Source organism: Falco cherrug, chromosome 3, assembly GCF_023634085.1.
Source record: "Falco cherrug isolate bFalChe1 chromosome 3, bFalChe1.pri, whole genome shotgun sequence".
Lineage (NCBI taxonomy): Eukaryota > Metazoa > Chordata > Aves > Falconiformes > Falconidae > Falco > Falco cherrug.
In genome coordinates, this window is record NC_073699.1 from 28,262,568 (window position 1) to 28,279,467 (window position 16,900).

Below are 16,900 nucleotides of genomic sequence, written 5' to 3' on the forward strand. Positions count from 1 at the left end.
TTGCAGATTTCATTCCTGGCAGACCACAGACAGCAGGTACATTTGTTGATGCCATGAGCAAGTTTTTTTTCTCCCAAGCACATCAGGTGAGCCTGTGTGAAACTTGGATAATGTTTTTCTTTAATATGATTCAGGAAAACAGACTTTACTATAGAGGCAGTGCAAAGTACAAAGAATAAAACCCAATCGTCTTTGTTTTTAAAGCCTTAGCTGATACTGTGAGTGAGGTAACGATAAAAAATAAACAAATGTTTTATTAGTTGCAAACTGAACAAGTGAGTACTGAGGCAATCAATATGCAGCTTTTCAGTTCTGATACAAGAAAATTATTTTTCATTTGGTCATGACTTCATTTAAAAATTAATTATTTTTATTTGCATTTCAGTAACATTCTCCAATCAAGACTAGGGTCTTACCGTGCTGGTTGCTGTTGGAAAACAGCAAGAAGAGATACTCTCATAAGGCATTTGCAGCCCATGCAGTAAATCATGATTGTAAGGTCTCTGACCACTAAGCAACATGCTGCTTTATCCACTCCGAGGCATTTTCAAGTAAAATAAAAAAAATATAATTTAATGCAACAGCTTAGTCATTGAAAAATGGAAAGACATAAAAATAAGATGACTTAAAGCCTATTTTAAAACAAAAAAAATATTTTTTTGTTGTAGTTGATAATAAACAGGTTTATAAAGCAGTTTTACTGGTACTGGTTTCTGGAAGAAATTGTGCATATTAAGGTACTAGCCCTTACATATATATCTGTCTATCTCAGCAAGTTATGCCAATGTAACCCAGTAGGCTATGCAAATGTTGTCCAAAATACTTGACAGTTTTTGTGCAGTTTTTGTTAATTCAATCTTTTCCCCACAGTTTGCTTGTAACCCATGGTGACTTCCCTAGGGACTTATCAGTTCCTGCAGATTCATACTTATGCAGAAAGTCATTACCTGTCCTAATGCTTCCACTTAGTTGAACCAGACCCTCTAAAGAGAAAGCAATTTGTGCAAAGGATTGCAAGGATCAAGGAACGGTCACTAAGCAGAAACCTAGTCTGCTATTTTCTCTAGCTATAGCCTACGCAGTAGTTGAATCCTGTGAAAAGTTTTTTGCTCACATAGCAATGGATGGTTTTAAGCAAAATGGCTCTATTGTATAGGCTTACTGCGTTTCCTTTTTCCTGACTTGTGGAAGCCACTTGCCCTATGAACGGGATGTATGCTTATCTTCTAGCAGATGGCTTTCAATTTCACCACCTGCAGTGCTTCATGAAGTTGTTACTTTTCTACTCTTCATCCACATCAATTTACCCTGTTGATCATTGTCAAAGCCTCAGCAGTGTACTGCAACAAGCTGCTACCACTTATAGACCAGAGGTTAGCCAATGTGATGCTCATCTACGAGAAGGGTAAGAAGGAGGATCCAGGGGACTACAGGCCTGTCAGCCTGACCTCGGTGCCAGGGAAGGTTGTGGAGCAGGTCATCCTGAGCACTGTCACGCAGCATGTGCAGGACAACCAGGGGATCAGGCCCAGCCAGCATGGGGTTATGAAAGGCAGGTCCTGCTGGACTGACCTGATCTCCTTCTGTGACAAGGTGAGATGCCTAGTGGAAGAGGGGCAGGCTGTGGATGTTGTCTACCTGGACCTTAGTAAGGCCTTTATTACTGTCCCCCACAGCATTCTTCTGGAGGAAAGGGCTGCTCGTGGCTGGGACAGGTGCGCTCTTCACTGGGTTACAAGCTGGCTGGCTGAGCCCATAGAGTGGTGGTGGAATGGCGTTACATCCAGCCAGTGGCTGGTCACAAGTGCCCTTCCCCAGGGCTCAGTGCTGGGGCCAGTCCTGTTTAATATCCTTATTGATGATCTGGACGAGGGGATCGAGGGCACCCTCAGTAAGTCTGTAGGTGACACCAAGCTGGGGGGAGTGTTGATCTGCTGGAGGGCAGGAGGCTCTGCAGAGGGATCTGGACAGGCTGGAGTGATGGGCCAAGGCCAGTTGTAGGAGGTTCAACCAGGCTCAGTGCCGGGCCCTGCCCTTGGGTCACAGCAGCCCCAGGCAGCGCTGCAGGCTGGGGCAGAGCGGCTGGGAAGCTGCCTGGGGGAAAAGGCCCTGGGGGTGCTGGCTGACAGCCGGCTGGGCATGAGCCAGCAGTGGCCAAGAAGCTGGCCTGTATCAGAAACACTGTGGCCAGCAGGACTAGGGCAGTGATCGTCCCCCTGTACTCAGCACTGGTGAGGCCACACCTTGAGCCCTGCGTTGTTTTGTGCCCCTCACTTCAGGAGGGACGTTGAGGTGCTGGAGCGTGTCCAGAGAAGGGCAACGGGGCTGGTGAAGGGTCTGGAGCACAGGTCTTGTGAGGAGCAGCTGAGGGACCTGGGGTGGTTTAGTCTGGAGAGAAGGCTCAGGGGGGACCTCATTGCTCTCTGCAGCTGCCTGAGTGGTGGGGGTCGGTCTCTTCTCCCAGGTAATGAGTGACAGGACAAGAGGAAATAGCCCCAAGTTGTGCCAGGGGAGGCACAACAAACAGATTAGATATTAGGAACCATTTCTTCACTGAGAGGGTGGTCAAGCACTGGAACAGGCTGCCCAGGGAGATGGTGGAATCACCATGCCTGGGGCTGTTTGCAAAGCACGTAGATGTGGCGCTTCGGGACATTGTTTAGTGGTGGATTTGGCAGTGTGAGGTTAACAGTTGGACCTGATGATCTTAAAGGTCTTTCCCAACCTAAGTAATTCTGTATTTGTGGCTGTTAGCGACTTGTCGTGAACCTAGGGAAAGTTATCTGTCTTAATTTAGCTATATTATAACAACTGCATATTTTCTGATATATGTCTTCCTGGAAAAAGTAGGGAGAGGGGGACTGCAATACACTTTATTAAAATGGATTTTAAAATAAAGTAGGAAGTGAACAAATATTCTAAGAAATAACCAGTTGAAATAGGAAGAAAGGAAAAGTGAAGGGGAAAAAAACCCCACCTCGTTACTTCCTTTTTAATTTAATAATATTTTAGCTTTCAAAATGCTTTAGTAAAGATACAAACATTTGGCTACAAATACATACAGTTCCAGTAAGAGCAGACTCAGAAAGCTAAATATGCTGGCTGACAAAAAGACAAGGATATAATGGAATTTTAGGGTGGGACGAGATTACCAAGATTAAAATATTGTAATTACTAACCCTTTCCTCATTGATATGTTTGCTGATCCTGTATACCATACATTATCTCACCCCTGAGTGATTTACCCCTCTTTCCAATTTGATGTCCAGTGCCTGATGGTGTTTTTTCCACCTAACTGAAACACGTTGACAATCACAGCCACCTTTTAGTGCTTTTGTTTTTTTCCTGAAATCTTTCCTTTACGCTGCCTCCACGTCTCTCTCTTCACAGAATTTCACCAATTTATTCCAATAGAACAATGACAAAGAACAACTTCATCCTCTTCTCCCCAGCCGCCTTTGGCTGGTCCCTCCCTTCCGCAGCTGCCTCTTCCCCTTCTGTGTCCCAGTTACAGAAGTTTCCTACCTCCATTTACACCACTGCCACATCCCATCTCCTCATCTCCCCCATCCTGCTCTTATCCCCTCCTTTGCTCTTCCCTTTTGTCTCTCACTTCTAGGTGGTTTTCGGTTCTCACAATAAAGGCATGTTTTCCGCTTCAAGTCTTAAGCTCATACTTGACCTCATTTGCCCCTCCAACTGCTGCTTCCTCTCCCTTTCATCTGTAAATTCACTGAACCTGCTTCTTCTAGTCCCTGGAGTACCTCTCCTTATCCCTTTCCTTTCCTACCTCAAGCCTTACCCTCCAACAACTCTCAGTGAAGTACTTCATAACTTTCAGGGCACTAATCAGGACCAGCATGCATTCAGCAGGTTCCTTAAGCTGCTGCCACCAAGGCTGCATTGAAGGGTGAATCTCACCCTTCCTGCAGTGGTGCTCATCCTTCCTTTGCTCCTGCTAGCCTGCCCCCTCCTCGCTCTCTTCCTCTCCAATCTCTTCTGCAAGGTTTCCTTGTAAAGAGCTTCTCTTCCCCTCATCAGTCTCTACTGGACTTGAGTGTTGTCCTCGTCTCCTCACCTCTGCTGTTCTCATCTGTCTCCCGATGTCTCTCTTTATCACCTCCTATTCAGTATCAAGTCTTGGACTATCTGGCTTCTGTTTAGGCACCAACTCAAAGTAATGTGGCTAAGGTAACGCTAAGCCTGGGTACAGAAGTAACACTCAGTGTGTTTAGCCTTCACTGGTGGAGACAAGACTGTCACCTGTCACTCAGGCTTACCGGCCAGTGTAATTTTGAACCTCTTAGAATTCCTTATAGAAACTTCTTTAATACAGCATTTCATACACCAGCTCACCTTCACATTCTCATAATTTCACATGTGTTTACTACAAACTCTATCTTTAGCCTTCAGGAGTACAACATGGACCCTTTATGACTTCTCTGCTCCCTCCCTGTCACGTTTCGGTCAGCACAGTCATTGTCTCCCTATTCCAGTCAGCCTGCGATGCCCACCTTTGTGAATTTTCACTCCTGCGCTTTCATGAGTCCTTCCTGGTGCTTCGCAACTCACTATAAAAGTCTGCAAAGCTGCTCCTTTCCCTCTGAAGCTGCCTATAAGCATTTACTGCTTTATATGCAAACTAGTATCACCTGGGGCAGCGACCATTTTCAGGTTTTGTTTGTACAACATCTAGCACAATAAATTTCTGGACCTAGACTGAGATTTTGAGATACCACTGCAACACATCATAATTCTGAAAGCATTTTATACCCCACACCAGCTCAGAGCTCCTCATCGCCTTTCCCACCTCTGTCCCCACTGTAACACCTCGGGCGCGCAGTTGAGAACGTGCCACACTGACAGCAACCGGGAAATCTGTACTTGCAAGCCAGCTCCCACACAGCCCACCCCCTGAACAGGTTTCCTCTCCAGCATCCTCATTTCAGGTAGCGTGGAAGAAGGCTGGCATATCCCTACCCCTTCCCCATTTAAAACCTGTTTGCTAGATGACTTTGTTTTGCAAAAAAGACCCGTGTATTGCAGAGCAAGACCCTCAGAGACCAGGTTCTCCCCCCCTTCTGGTGGTGTTATGACAGAGTTTATGGCATCTATGTGCTCTCCCGTGCCCAGGCACCGCCGTGAGAAGGTCTCCGGCGGCCGGCCGGGCTCTGCTGGAGACAAGCCCGCAGCTGCCCGGCCTGCGCCCGCGTTTCTCGGCGGGGTGGAAACAGGCGTTGTCCGGCCGGCAGGTAAAGCGGGTCGGTAAGTGGATATACACACCCACGGGCACTGGATATACATCTGTGTATCACAGCCCCACACACCCCCCGGCGGCGGCGGGACCCCACTTACCGGGCCGCGGGGCGCCCGGCTCCCGGGCGGCGGGCTCGGCGCTGCCGCCCTCCTGCGGCGGGCTCTCCGAGTCCGTGTTGGTCAGCCAGGTGGACTCGGTCTCCCGCGTCCAGCTCTCGTAGTAGCGGGGCTCGATAGCGTCGGCGCGGCTGCCCCCGCAGCCCATGGCGGCGGCCCGCTCACTGCCACTGCCACTGCCACTGCCACTGCCGCTGCCGCCGCCTGGGCAGCAGCGCGGCGCCGGGCCCCGCTCCCCCGCCGGCCCCGCTCCCCCGCCGGCCCCGCTCCCCCCTGCTCCGCTCTCTTCTCCCGCTCCTCCCCGGCTTTATGAGCTCCTCTGGCACCCCCTCCCTCCTGGCTGTCCCCTCCCCTTCTCCTCCCGTTACCCCCTTCCCTCCCCTCCAGCGCTTCTCCTCTCTCCCTCCCCACCGCCCCCCAGCCCGGCACCCACCGCCCCCCATCCCCGGCTCTGCGCTGCGGGGACCCTGCGGCGCCCGCGGGAGCAGCCCCCGCCCGGGGCTGGAGCCTTCCCCCCCCCCCCCCCCGCCCAGGGGCTGGTGCAGGCAGGGCTGGGCGGTGGGCTGGCATCCCGCGGCAGCCCTCCCGGCCGGGGCTGGCACCCGTGCATGCACCCTGACGAGGTCTTGCGCCCCGTTCCATAAAGCCACCTGCTCCTTCCTCGGTGCGTCCGGGAAAGCCTTGCTTCCACCTCCGCCGTTAGCTGGTTTGCTGCTGCGGAACTGGGAACCGAAGATGCGACACTGAGCGCTCGACTCCAGAGAAACTTCCACTCTTTCCTCTTGTATATGCACTAACCGAGAACATGAGATTCCTGCAAAACGGGCTATAGTTTATGCTAGTGAGGGTAATCTAAATGGCAGACGCAGAGATCTGGCACTGCTTTGAGTCGTATTGATGGTGCTTGCAGTTCGTATTGCAATAGCCACTTCTCAAGGCCCCTGTCAGGGCTGGAGCAAGCCCCATGAACATTAAGCACTGTGGAATCATATCACAAGAGGGAGACTTGATGCCAAAGAAATTTTTCTCTCCTGTAATCATTTAGTAGTAGAGCAGCAGGTGTGACTCTTTCCCCTGAGACAACCTATAGAGTGGCACAGAAGCCACGCGTACTGCACTTCACGCCATTACACGCAGCTGTTGGCTGAGCAGGGTACAGACAGTGAAACCTGGAGAAAGGTTGTCCTGTGTTATTAGAGTTGCAAGTAGAAGCATGAACTCTCTAAATCTAAAAGGTCTTGTTCCTCAAGGCTGGTACAAGACCTTTAAGAGGATCCAACAGGCCCTAACTTTGCATCCCAGCCGGTAGGTCCCATGCTCTGCTTCTGAAGTGATTCAGGCTGGAGACTGCTGCCCCAGTTGCTGAATCACCCATTACACTTCCCGAAGCAAATGACTATTGAGATGATTCTAAGCAGCCTTCCCAGCCAAATACTGACTCAACGGCAATCTTACTTTCCCACTGGGATCTACCGAGATCCCTCACAACATATGAGGGATGCTGAGGTTTGTTGCCCACATACTTGTTCTAGCAAGGTCCCAGGGTCAGCGGGACAGTGATTGGAGAGGAAGCAGCTACTTTTTCATCACTGCAGTCATATTCTTGTGAATTACTAAGACCTTTTTTATATAAAAAGAAGGTTCCGATAGAGATTTTATTTCAATCAGACTGCCCTACCAGCAGATAGTCCCCAGGGCAATGGAATATAGTGGTGGTTGAAGCCAACAAAGAGGTCTAACACACATCCCATGTCCCAGGAATTGTGTGTGCCCTAGGTGGGCGTAGGGCATGGCCTGGGAAAAACTGCCAGACATGCTCGAGTGTCCAAATAAAACCCCAAGTGACACAGTCAGTGTCTCACACTGTAACGTTGTGAAGCAACTTTCTAGACCAAGAGCGCTAAGCAACATATGCGCTGGAACAGAAACTCCGGGGAGTCTTTCTATTTTGTTTCATTTTAACTTAAAGGTTGGAAGGCCCTGGCAGGATGCTGCCTGCTGGCACGTGTGCTTTCACATCGCTTCAATGTCAGTTCTAGCTGTACTTACAGGAACTTCATCTCCCGACACATTTTCTTCCTAGCACTTTTCTAACCCTTGAAAAGCCACTGGCAAGAGAACAACGCAAGGCTTCTCTTTCCAGTCTGTCGCTAGTACCACCACCAGAGAGGAATTAGACTGTAAAAGTAGGGTCTTAAAGCATTATATTGAACTACCCTCATCTCCCTTGAGCCCTACAGAGGTGACTGCGCCACAGCTGTACTTTTCATCAGCTTTCAAATTTCTGCTTTTGGTGGAACACGGAGCAAATTACTGCAGAAAAGTAATAATATAACCATTACTGCTTTCATATTTAAGCAGCTGGTGTAATTTTTCAAAGGTTTATTAAACCAGCTGGACAACAGTAAGACCTGATAATTTTCTCTCTCAAATATTAAGGTTCGACAAGGTTCAAATGAGTTTAAAAAATCCTTCAAAATAAATGTTTGCATGACTAATACAAACAAAATACATTTGTTAGGTCTAGTAAGTAAATACTTTAATTTTATTCACATGAATTCCTAGTGGAACTGAGAACTGCTTTTTGAAACTGGAACTTTTCCCACAGCTAAAAGAACTTTTATTCTTTGATGTGTTTTAAATTAATTTAAGAGACTAGGAGAAAAACAGAGTTTTGCATTGTTTTGTTAAAAGAGTCAAATGGAATCAATCATAGGTACCTTTGTATCAAAATCCATTCTGATTAATTAAGAAAATTACTTCTCACCAGCAAGTGTGTAGGGCACAGTGTTTGTGTATTTGCGCCCTTCTGATTCACTCCTGAGCTAGAGAGCAACCCCCGAGGTACACAGCAGTTGCATGAGTGGGCCTGTGCTGCAGCTATGAAGCACCACAACCTACAGAAATGAAATGCATATTGACTGACACGAAACTGATGGCAGCGGTTTTAATATAGTGAGGTAACGATAACAGAATTTTAATTAGAAATTATTAATTTTGCACTGAGTCATATCAGGGAAGAAAGTGGACAGAAAAGGAAATCTACCTTCAGAAACACAGAAAATACCCAGAATCAGATGAATCCTTGACTGGAGTCCATCTCCTCCAGTGGTGTAATTGGACATGAACTAATCTGCTGTGAAGCTGGGTGGAAAGCAACAGGTGTAGAGCAGGAAAAGGTTGACGGCAATGTGTGAGTGAAGAACTGAAATCTGCAGAAATCTTGGGAGGAGAATCTTTAGAACTTGTTTTAATTCCTTTACTTCAGCACCTGAGGTGGCGTAGCCTAGCAGGAGTGTGATTAAGAATGCAATTTTTGGGTCTCATTTAATTTGTCATGCTGTTACCTTCATGCCAGGAGATGATTAAGGCAGAAAAAATGTGACCTCTCTCTGTAAACATTAATAAAAGGATGATCTCCCAGAGATCCTATTAGTAGAGCTTGGACTGTATTTTAGCTGCTCCCGTGTTGTGCTGCCTGATGCACACTGTGCAGCGACGCTTTTCCCCCTCACACTCAGTAGGGTCTGCTCTGCGTATGCTTCAAAATGTGCTACTTCAGAAACAGGAGTAGGAAGCAAAGGGACAGGATGGGCAGGGGATGAGCAAGGGAAGGGACTCTCAGGGTTTTTACATTTATAATTTTTTCTAAAATAATTAAAATACACTCTTCCTCATAAAATCCATATGGAATTGTGGTAGGACCCATTATTAATTTTCCCCTCAAAATTACTGGGTCAAATTAATTCTTTTGTATCCCAGTGATTGTCACTACCTGTATGTTAGCTTTTTTATTTGCTTTCAGTGTTAAGTGTAGCAGAAATGATAGGAGATTTGGGAAAAACATGTCTTGCCTGTCTTAAGCTTTTTGGGTGCTATCTCCTCTTGTTCCGTTAGGTGGTGTTTAGCAAGTACACCAATTAAATCTGGTTCTAGGAACCAGCTTTTTTCATAAACCTGTTCACTTCACATCAGAAAGCAGATAGGAGGCCAGTTTACTCACTCCCCTAGGGACTCCTGTGGTTCAAGGGCATAATTAGAGGGGAGAGAAGAGCTTTTATTTAAAACTTGTTCTTCCTATTCAGGTGTTTTGTCTATCTGAGGAGAAATGACATTAATTAGCTGTGTTATATCCATTTGACACCATCACTCCAAGCTTGCAATATGCCTGGAAACAAGACTGCCTCCAAAGCTGTGTATTTGAGTCAGCTTTCCTCCTGACAGCAGGTATTTGCTTCAAGTAAATGATAAAACATTCATCTTTACTGTTATGAGTTCTTGGAAAATATAATTGTCTGGGCTTGATTGCTCAAATATTTCTCTCAAACATTTTTCAAGTGTACAACATATAATTTCCATATTATTGTGCATTAATTATGCCTTTTTTTCAACAAGGAAAGGATAGCATGCTTTTATCTCATATGGTCATTAAACCCAAGAAAGTTATCAATTTAGTATTCACAGCTTCTTGAACATATATAGGTGATATTCAATATTAGCTACAGCTGAACGTTCCATAAGAAGTCTCCAAACAGCTCATAAATAGGAAGAAGTTAATTAACTCACTCCTCCACTGCATCTTTTTCATGTTTAAAGATGACTCTGAAACAGAACCTCAAATCCCAAAATCCATATATTCAGAGAGCAAGGCTTTGAATTCCCCCATCTGAGGCTGAGAATTTAGTTTGAAATTTGATTTAAACCCCCCAAGGAATAATTTCTCGGATTCCTAATGGTAAATAACTGTGCCCCGGCAGCACGGAGATTTCCCGTGATGATGTACTATCATGAAAATTTCACAGTCATTTCAGCTTTCCAGCTTTCTCAGCCTTTGGCCCACAGCTGAACTTTAATGCTAAGCTGTCTCCTTCCCCTGCAAACAGCAAATGTTTCCTAGTGAACCAACTGTAAGTTTTGCATAAGCAGGAGGTTTAGGATCTGTACAAGCATGTTCACTTTCCCAGCAAGTAGTGGAAACCTTATGTAGCAGACATCAAAGTGTCCTCACTGCGTGGCATCTTACTGATGCTCTATGACTGAAAATTGGGCCAGATGTGCATGTTTGCGCAGCATCCATCATGTTTTTTCGGTGTGCTGTGTGCAAAGAAATCTCCAAAATCAGTATGTGGAAAGACAGAATCTTAGGTTTGCCTCCATCTAACCTCTAAAATATTGCATGTTCAAATATTTTAAAGTTACACCAGAATATCTTGCTTCATTTGTGAAGTGAGGGTCGGCGCCCTTTGCTGCACTCGGGATACAGTGTTACCCATTTGCAGTCAGGGATGGCAAGTGGATCGCAACCACTGAACAGAGGCAGAGATGTGGCCTTGGGTGATGGTGGATGCTGGGTTTTCAGGGAAGTGGGATGCTACAGGGACAGCATGCTTGCTAATGGCTAGGTGTATTTGCCCTTGGCGAAAATGTCTGCTGAAATGCTTTCCTGTGAATTCAAATAGTTTGAAGAGATTGAGAGAGGAGGACGTGTGAAAATGGGTGCGATAAAGAAGGTTTGGCCATATTGCTTTGTAACATCAAGAGCTGCTGGGTGTTCTAAATAGCCATTCCCTTCACTGGAGTGTTTGAAGGGCTCAATAACCACCCGTGGAAACACATCCCACAAAGTATTGTCAGGCTGTGACAGCCATCTCGTCCTTCTTAAAGAAGGCAGAAGGTCTTCCTCCAGTCCCTTTCGTGGCTCAGACCTGTCCAAATAAACTGGCAGCTTGACAAATAAAATTATTTTCTGGGGGGAAAAATTGTTGGCTGTGTGCCAGGCTTTATTTGAGAGTGTTTAAGTATCTGTTGGCTGAGGAGCCTGAGTAGAGCAGATCAAGTTTAATATCCAGCAAGGATATTAAGCCTTAAGTGCAGCAAGGATAATACAGAGAGAGGCTCAAAATTGTTCACACAGGGAATTTGTGGGTGGCACTCACCGGAGGAAAGAGCTATTGAATTCATCACTAAAAGGGTGCACATCAACCGCTGCAGAAGCTGGCATTGGCACCGACCATAAAGGCACTGGAAACCTCAGACTGGAAATTGGGCAGCAGCACAGCATGGTGAGGGATTTATCCTCATGTACCCGACTCTCTGCAGAGCTCCTTCACATAAAATCTGTTTACCTTGTACTCTGTTCCAAAACTACACTTTGTCCCTAATTAAGAAAGTAAATCATAAAACCTAGTTATGAAGTCAGTATTTCACGTAACCAAGTATCATACCGGGTAAACATTTATCACTCAAGGTGCTCCTGGCAGAGTCAGTCTGAAATTTTATGGCCCTAATAGCTAAACCTTAATTAAAATAGCTTTGACTTTTTACTTGAGATGCATTCTTCTCTCTGTGGGCATTACAAGATTAAGCAGGTACTGCTGCACTTTAGTTGTTTATAAGTAATTAATTTGTTTTGTTAAGACTAGATGCTCTAACAGTCTAAAGCAATAGCACGGGGAAACCCAAATGCAATTAAAAAAGTAGGCAAACACTGCAATAGTTGTGTACTGTATTAGAAAAGCTCTGTAAGTTGAGGAACTGCTAATTCTATACATACAGGGTCCTGTATGTACAGGTCAACTATAAACCTGACAAAATACAATCTTTTGCTCTCTTCTTTTCTTTGTTTCCATTCCCTGCAGTGCCAAGAAGCTGGAAAATAAGGAGAGGGACAGGCTTTGATTATGTTTGGGTTACCAGCGTGTTAGGTAAGAGTTCAATTAGGAACAATCATACTGATTTTTTAAATCATGTTTTGTTAGGTAATAATTAAAGTATTTTAAAATAAGAAATAAAGATCACCTCCATTCAATAAGCACTTTTGAATATTTCTAAGCTTCAGCACAAGCCTTTGTATGCACAAGTCTTCCTTTGAACTCCAATGCTTCTGCTGAATTTTTAAAAAAATGAAATTGAAAACTTACCTTGGTACAATTACTCTGAATTCAACCTCATTCTTTATAAATGTTAATTCTAAAAGAGCCTGTCCTCCTGTTCATGTCCTCTTTTATTCTGTCTAAACACTGTGGAGTCTAAGGCAGCTTCTTCCTAAGATTCCTCCAAAGTTTTGACCCCTCGGTGTGATGTGGTCAGTCCCAGGGGAAACCGAAACAGTGGTACCACACCAGTGCCCTCTCCCAATGCCTTTTTACACCAAATTGTGAAATGCAACTGTAAATATTTTGAAGTTTCAGCCCTTTTAGGTTGGCACACAGCATCTGACTCACTGGCTGCTGCACAGTGCCTGTGTTTGCTGTCGTATGTCAGTGCAAGAGGGGAAAGCAGATGATACCGTTATTATGCAAAATCACTTCCACCCACCCAGTGACTCACCAGCACGTCACCAAACAGGATTTACATCAGTTTCAAAATATATCTCTGTTATCCGTTCCAGTCTCAGCAGATCATTTATTTCTTCCTTCTACTCCTTCTCTGAATGACGACAACATGGGTACACGTTTCCCTCTCAGAAGCGGAGCAGGGCTGGTGGCAGCTCCCGGCCGGTTCAGCTCGGTTTGCCAGAAGCAATAGTCTCTCACTTAAGGATGGAACAGAAATGCTGTGTTGCAAAGGCTGCGTCTTCCCTCTCCCTTGAATGATCAACCCCTTTTCCTATGATGGAGGTTTTTCCTCTTCAGCTAAGATTCTTTGCCTCTGTTAAGAGCAGGTCCGTTCATTTGTGTCTTAAAGAGTTGACTCATCTGTGAATGAGCGTAAGGTGGTGCTGATCTCCATCTGCCATGACGTGCCAGGCTGTAAACGGTGACGTGTCAAGGGGTGCTTGACTTAATACAGACTCATTTGCCTCAGCTTAATTTGCTACTGCTTTCAGCGCCTTAGCCAAACACACTGCAGTGGGAAGTCAGTCCATTTGGGAGAGGAAAATGAAGATGATCTCTTTTAGAATAGCTAGCTATTCTCCAGTGGTAACATGCTGCCTTAGTATTGTGGAAGCACTATAACTGATTTTGATCTGTTTATGACCTAAAATAATTAATTGCATTCTTATTTATTTGAGCAATTCTATTAAATTATTAATTTTATCGTTCTCTGCTTTGCCATACTTTGTGTCTAAATGTGAGTAGATGATGTTTAAGTGTATGAATATTTGGGCTTAAATTAAATTGAGAACGGATGGATTTACAAGTCTAAACGTGTCTGGAAATTTGGAAGTTTAGCTCTGTGCCTCATTTCTCAAACCTGCAAAAAGGGAATATTCCAGCCTTTGGGTTGCTGCCAAAGTAAACATACACACATCGTATGGGATGCCACACTGGTACACAAACTAGGACATAGAATATAAAAGCGAAAAGTCTATCAGGAGGAAGATCTATCCTGTGAAGGAGCCCGGCTGCTCTTGAGGAGGCATGGGCACGTGGAGCTGAGGGAGCGTCGCCCTCCTCAGCGGCTGCTGAGCCGGAGCCATCTGTCCCCTCCAGGGACTCCCAGGCTCCTTGGCTGTGTTTAAACTTGCCTTCATTGGTTTTCCTCATCACGGATGGAGCTGTCAGGTCTGGCAGCAGTCCGACGGCCCAAACCTGAAGAAAAACCCTCTGGAAGAAGCTTTACTCACCTGCCCTATAACCCAGGCCACGCATACTGAAATGTGATAGCTGATAAATATCACAGAATGGTCAGGTTGGAAGGGACCTCTGGAGATTGTTTAGTCCAACCCCCACGTATCTGAGCCCCGTACCTGGCTCTCTCAACATTTTCCATAATTCTTCATCAGACAATCTCCACACATCCCTTTTCTTCACACGTACCTAAGTTCATGCCAGTTTTTAACTGTCAAAAAGTTTTTCTTTATCTTCTTCAGTAACTGCTCAGACCTTCAGTTCCACATAAAACACTACATCTTTTCAAAAATCTCGAGGATTTGCCTTACCATGGGAATTGTTTGCAGGTGAAAGATAGGTGTCCCTACTCTGACACCATGCCCTGCTTTATTTCCCCTTTAAACAGCTGTTTGTGATTACAACTAACCAAAAAACCAGAACTATATAGGAGCTTCTCAGCAGCCAGAAGGTTGTGTCCCAGCCCCAGATGAATTCCTGTCAACTGAACATTTTCTTTGTGACTAGTCAGCACAGACATTTTGAACAAAGATCTGGGTGCAAATAATAATGTTTCAATGTTGTTGTTCTTATTTCAAAAGCTTCTTCATTAGGTATTGGTTAGGTTATGAAAACCCATTTCAATGTAACTAACTTGATTTATAACTTTCTTGCTGTGGTGTAGTAGAATGATGAGCTGAAGTTTCTGCTTTTTTACTCATAGGTCCAAAATTTCAATGTAAACAGTTACTAGATTTCACTTTACACTGATATTTTAATCAGTGCTGCTTCGAGTACTGTGATACTGCCGTTCTCCTTCAACAGCACAAAGCAGAGGAGCTATACGCTGAATAAAAAATCTGTTATTTTTAAAACCACTATGGCTTTCCTGTTAGGTTTTTCTTATAATCTACTTTTTGGCTTTTTAACCTGGCAAATCCCATCTGATATCCACATGGGAAGACGTTGGTTCACTAGGATACAGCTGATCTCAAACGGCTGAAAACTCATGCGAACACAGAAGAGCCAAAAATGAGACAAACTTTAATTTTCATTTTTAAACAGAGAGGGTGGCTCTGCAATCATTTAAATATAACTGTGGCTTGCTGAAGTGTTAATCTATTTGGCTGTTTAAGACTACGTGTTTTACCAGCAAATAAGCACTAGGTCAGTGAGCCATTTCCAGCCACCTGCAGAAGTTACTTGCTGAAATTCTGTGAGTTTTGCTACACATAGCTGTCCTGTTGGCCTTAAACACGTTCACTCGCCAGTCTTCATCAAAAGAAAGCTACGGTCACGACTGAATATGACACATATGTTACATAAAAGCTTGGCAGCTTTGAAAATCACTTTCTCCTAAGAATTATCCCTATCTTCTGTCGCTGCTTGGTTTTAAATGGGCGACAGTTTGTGTTACCTATGTACAAAACCATCAGAGAGCTGTCTGGGAAGAAACTGTCCCACCATGACGGGAATGTTTTGTTAGCTGTCTTCCACTTTGGCTCTCCTGCTAGTCATCTCTCGTCGTTCAGGAGATGAACTCACCGCACCAGAGCTCTTCCCTTGAGAGGACATCAAGGAGTAAATTAAGGTAAAATAATTATGATCATCTTTCTGATCTCCTTTCATGCTAGCCAGTGCATGAGAAGAAACGTTGGGGATTTGTAGAGTCTTATCAGACTCAGACCTCAAGGCAAGGGAGAAGGGAAATTAACCTCTGATGATTTTGGGCTGTGAAGATCCTCATGCAAAAACATGAGGAATCCTGCTCGCCATAAATCAATACAGCTGTGAGAGGAGGCTGGTGAACTCCATTCTGTCCCTCCTAAAGCAACATTTTTCTGTTCCCATCTTTCAGGAAGAGAAGCGCCAGAGGTTTGTGCAAGATTGCATGCTGATACCACTGTGTGCAAGTAGCATTTGCCTGTGAGGAATGATCCGGGAAAGGGAGGAGGGATTCGTGCATGACCGCAGCTTTAGTCACTGTTGTAAAGGCTTCGAAGCCTGTTTTTAAATACAGTGGTATGAGCACTTTGTGCTGGTCGGCCATATCGCCTTCTGTAACTGCAGCCTGGCTACAAGCCTGTTATCGCTAGTGCCATTACTAATCAGAAAATGGGAGAAGCCTATTTTCAGATGAAATCAGCATGCTGCTTCATCTGCCTTGAGGGAAGGGGAAAGACTGGAGTAAAGAAGAGAGGCCAGAGGAGAAGGGCTATCAGCCCAGGGTACTTAGAGAAATTGCATCTCAGCCAGAATCAGGTTACTCTGGGTGCAGCGAGGAGACAGAGGTTAAACAGTTATTTTAGCTGAAAGCCAGCCTTCTCCAGATGTCACCTAACGCAGGCAGTCTGCTCGTTCACACCGAGAACGTTCCCTGAGCTTGGGATTTACTCAGTTGCAGTTTCCAGAAGGAACTCTACTACAGACCAAAACGCTGCCAGGGGGCATTGCCTCGTGTGGCCATTAAGTCTATCCACAACACGGCCTCAACGCATGGATTAGTTACTCACAGTTTCCTCCGCAGATGGAGCCCTACATCTGTGCGGGCAGGGCAGCCTGGGCCTGCCGGCTGCGGTGGGCGGCAGGGGTGACAGCTGGGGGGGCACCGGCTGCTCCTGGCTCTTGGCATCCCTAATGACCGAGAGCCTGAATCTCTGCTGTCACTGACCACACCTGTATCACGATACGGTACGGGTGCGTGCAGCGTGCAGCTGGCTTCACATGCCACAGGACACAGCACCTTTGTTTGGCGCTCTGGGTGCAAGTCATTGTAAGGAGAGAGAGTGAAATGACAAATTTAGATTGACAAATTATACCAACGTCTACAAACTTTCACATGGGTGAATTTATTGTTTAGCTATAGGAGATAAAGACAAGGATGCATCTGAATTTAGGGCAACCAAGTGGGGATTGCAGATACTGCATACTTCTAAGAAATCCAGGCTGCAGAGAAGAGAGGAAGAATATTGCTT

At 45.4% G+C, this 16,900-nt stretch overlaps 1 protein-coding gene across 1 annotated transcript in view; it reads right to left on the reverse strand.

Moving 5' to 3' along the window:
- Positions 1-5,521, reverse strand: part of BAALC (BAALC binder of MAP3K1 and KLF4) — a 29,249-nt gene extending 23,728 nt beyond the window's left edge. Inside the window, exon 1 of the mRNA XM_055706344.1 lies at positions 5,356-5,521. Within this exon, the coding sequence (XP_055562319.1) occupies positions 5,356-5,521 (166 nt within the window). The remainder of the gene's footprint in view (positions 1-5,355) is intronic.
- Between the last annotated feature and the right edge of the window lie 11,379 nt (positions 5,522-16,900).